The sequence below is a fragment of the Amphimedon queenslandica genome, unplaced genomic scaffold, assembly GCF_000090795.2.
Source record: "Amphimedon queenslandica unplaced genomic scaffold, v1.1 AMPQUscaffold_8518_Cont19538, whole genome shotgun sequence".
NCBI classification, from domain to species: domain Eukaryota; kingdom Metazoa; phylum Porifera; class Demospongiae; order Haplosclerida; family Niphatidae; genus Amphimedon; species Amphimedon queenslandica.
In genome coordinates, this window is record NW_003551205.1 from 1 (window position 1) to 2,602 (window position 2,602).

A 2,602-nucleotide genomic window follows, 5' to 3' on the forward strand; every position below is an offset into this window, starting at 1 on the left:
AATTTTGGCCGATCATTGGTATTGTCGGACACCACGCTTTGAGAGCTTATAACTTTCTATGCACTCTTGCTAGAGCTACAAGTTTTGTCACGCAAATAAAGGATGACTATTGCTATAATACTTTGCAGTTTCATGAGATGGCAATGTATAGTTTTCCTAAAACAAGTGTCCGAAAATTGATGGTGTACGATCATTGATAATGTACTCTAGTAGCTGCAAGTATAGTTTTATCATAATTTTTTGGACAATTAATGGGTATGGATGATGAGTTTAATCTTAAGAATCCATTACCATCAGGGTATGGAACCATCACTGAGCATGAGTAATTCCCTTTATTATCATCTGTTAACTTATCAATTTTTAAAGTGCAGACTCCCTCAGTTGTATCATAATAAATAGATATTCCATTTTTGTGCTCAACTGGACTTGTAAAGTGTCCACAGTATCCAAGCACAGCATCATTTAGCATAAACTCTGTCCACATGTCGGAAAAGTCCGAATGCAATACAGTACACTGTATAGTCTGAGGGTCAGTGTTCTGGTGATGAGCATAAGGATCATCTAAAATGATATTTTGCACACAGTGATTATTATTAAATAATTTGTGGTCTGTCATTTAATTATAATTATATACAATTTAACTTTGCAAAGCAGTAATAGATTTTTAGTTAACAAATGCTTGCTTACATCTCATTACCTTAAATTCCATTTTGCTAAGTTCACAAAAAATTATGAAGTAAAAGTCACGCAAATATTCCCAGCTATACATGTACTTGTATATGGCTATAGCTTAATTCACTCTTAATTTCAGTGATGAGTAAACTCTTTCTATAATTTGTATAATTGGGCTAATGCATGTACATGTGTTTGTGAACATGCATAGCTAACCAATGACTTTCACTGTTATTTCATGATTCAGAACAGCTTCTACCTTGCAGCAGTTTGAATCATTAATCAAACGTGATATGGAAATTATGTGTTGACCACTGCCAACATCCCCAAGAATATTTATCTAAAAAAAGTCATGTCACTTATCATTATTTATTTTAGCTATTATTGGATATCAGTTCTAATGAGTTTAATGAGTTTGATACTAGCATACCTTTACTGTTGTGTTGTCTTTATCAAGGAACTCAGTCTCCAGTCCTCTCTCTCCCATAAATGCATTAAATTCCTTTTCGCTATTAGTACTTGTGCAATTTGTAGCAATATATGGTAGCTTGTTAACTATCAGTGAGTATCCATTGTTATCCTTTATTTGGCTCCTAGATACAAGCAGTAAAGATGAACTAGAGCAAGTGGAGTTTTTGCCATCCTCCAAGACACACAATGAAAGAGACTGCACTACCAAGAGAAGAAGACATGATCCAAGGAGAAGAGCTGACTCTGTCATCTTGTCTAAAATAATGCCAGTGTAAGCTTTACTTCTTATCACACTATATGCATATAGTTTTGATAGCACAATGAAAGTGAAACAAGTCATTCAACCCAGTTCAAAATGACTGCAATGACTTTTGAAGTCTTAGATGTATTTAGAAGTATAGTTGAGAAAGACATTCTTACTATTGAACCTTATGCTTTAAAATGTTGTTGGAAGTAAACAGAAACTTGTTGCAAAACTTTTTTATTCTGCAATAACACTCAGTTTGTCTTGCTCTAGTGTTAGTAGAGTATTCACATGACTATCTGATCTATAGTACTACTCTTTATATGCTGTAATACTTTTGGCCTCGCCCAGCTTTGCGTAGGTGAAGACTAGTTTAATATGCTTTAGGAAAGTGTAGGTTGTCCCCATTGTACTTGTAACTGTTAATACATGTAGGTAAGTACCAAAAATACATATATAAGCTTATTGAAACAGACGAAGCTAACTTGTAAATAATTAGGCGATACACTTATTCTCATCACAATCCTCCTTCATCCAGAGTCAATACATATATATCCTATTACAATCATCTTTGACAATATACTATAAATATCTAATATGTACAGCACTCATTTTATGCAGAGATGGAGCCAAGTAAATAAATGTTCTTTGTACATATTTTGCAGGAAATGACATTTGAAAATGGAAGAAACCTTTCTGCCACACTTTAAACAATTGTATCTGATAGGATTGACATGACACACCAAGTATAATACGTTGTACACTATAGGTACAAAGACAAAACAGCAAAAATGCTGTCATGCAAGATCAGACATTCTTTTTATTTTAAGCTAAAAATGGACATGTAGACACTGACATTAAAATTGTTATTTTAAGGTATGCATCCTCAGATATTGAGATTGAATCCGTTGAAGGATTTTCTATTGTCTGTACTGTACTAGAGCCTCATGCTGAATAATGAATTGCCAAGTGTGATTGACAGCTATACATGAACATTGACTATTTCAGCTATGAAATATTTCTATTATGCATTAAGTATGTAATACAATCTAAAAGCGGTGTAATAACAATGATGTTAATATTTAAGTAGATCTAGCTACACCATAAGCTGGGTTTACAATTTCAATTATTGGTTTTAAGTAGGTAGGGTTCTCTTGTGCTGAGCCTTTGGATCGATTAATCTCAGAGAGGAAGCTCTTGTACTCACGATGATCT

General features: G+C 33.6%; 1 protein-coding gene across 1 annotated transcript; it reads right to left on the reverse strand.

Annotated features, from left to right (window-relative positions):
• Positions 1 to 205: 205 nt before the first annotated feature.
• On the reverse strand, positions 206 to 1,408 carry LOC109591287 (uncharacterized; the record flags this gene model as incomplete). Its single annotated transcript, XM_020007049.1, has 3 exons — positions 1,103 to 1,408; positions 889 to 1,012; positions 206 to 561 (listed from the first exon to the last, which is right to left on the reverse strand). Coding segments are annotated over exons 1-3 (771 nt in total), but the record flags the coding sequence as incomplete, so codon positions are not given.
• Positions 1,409 to 2,602: the final 1,194 nt, after the last annotated feature.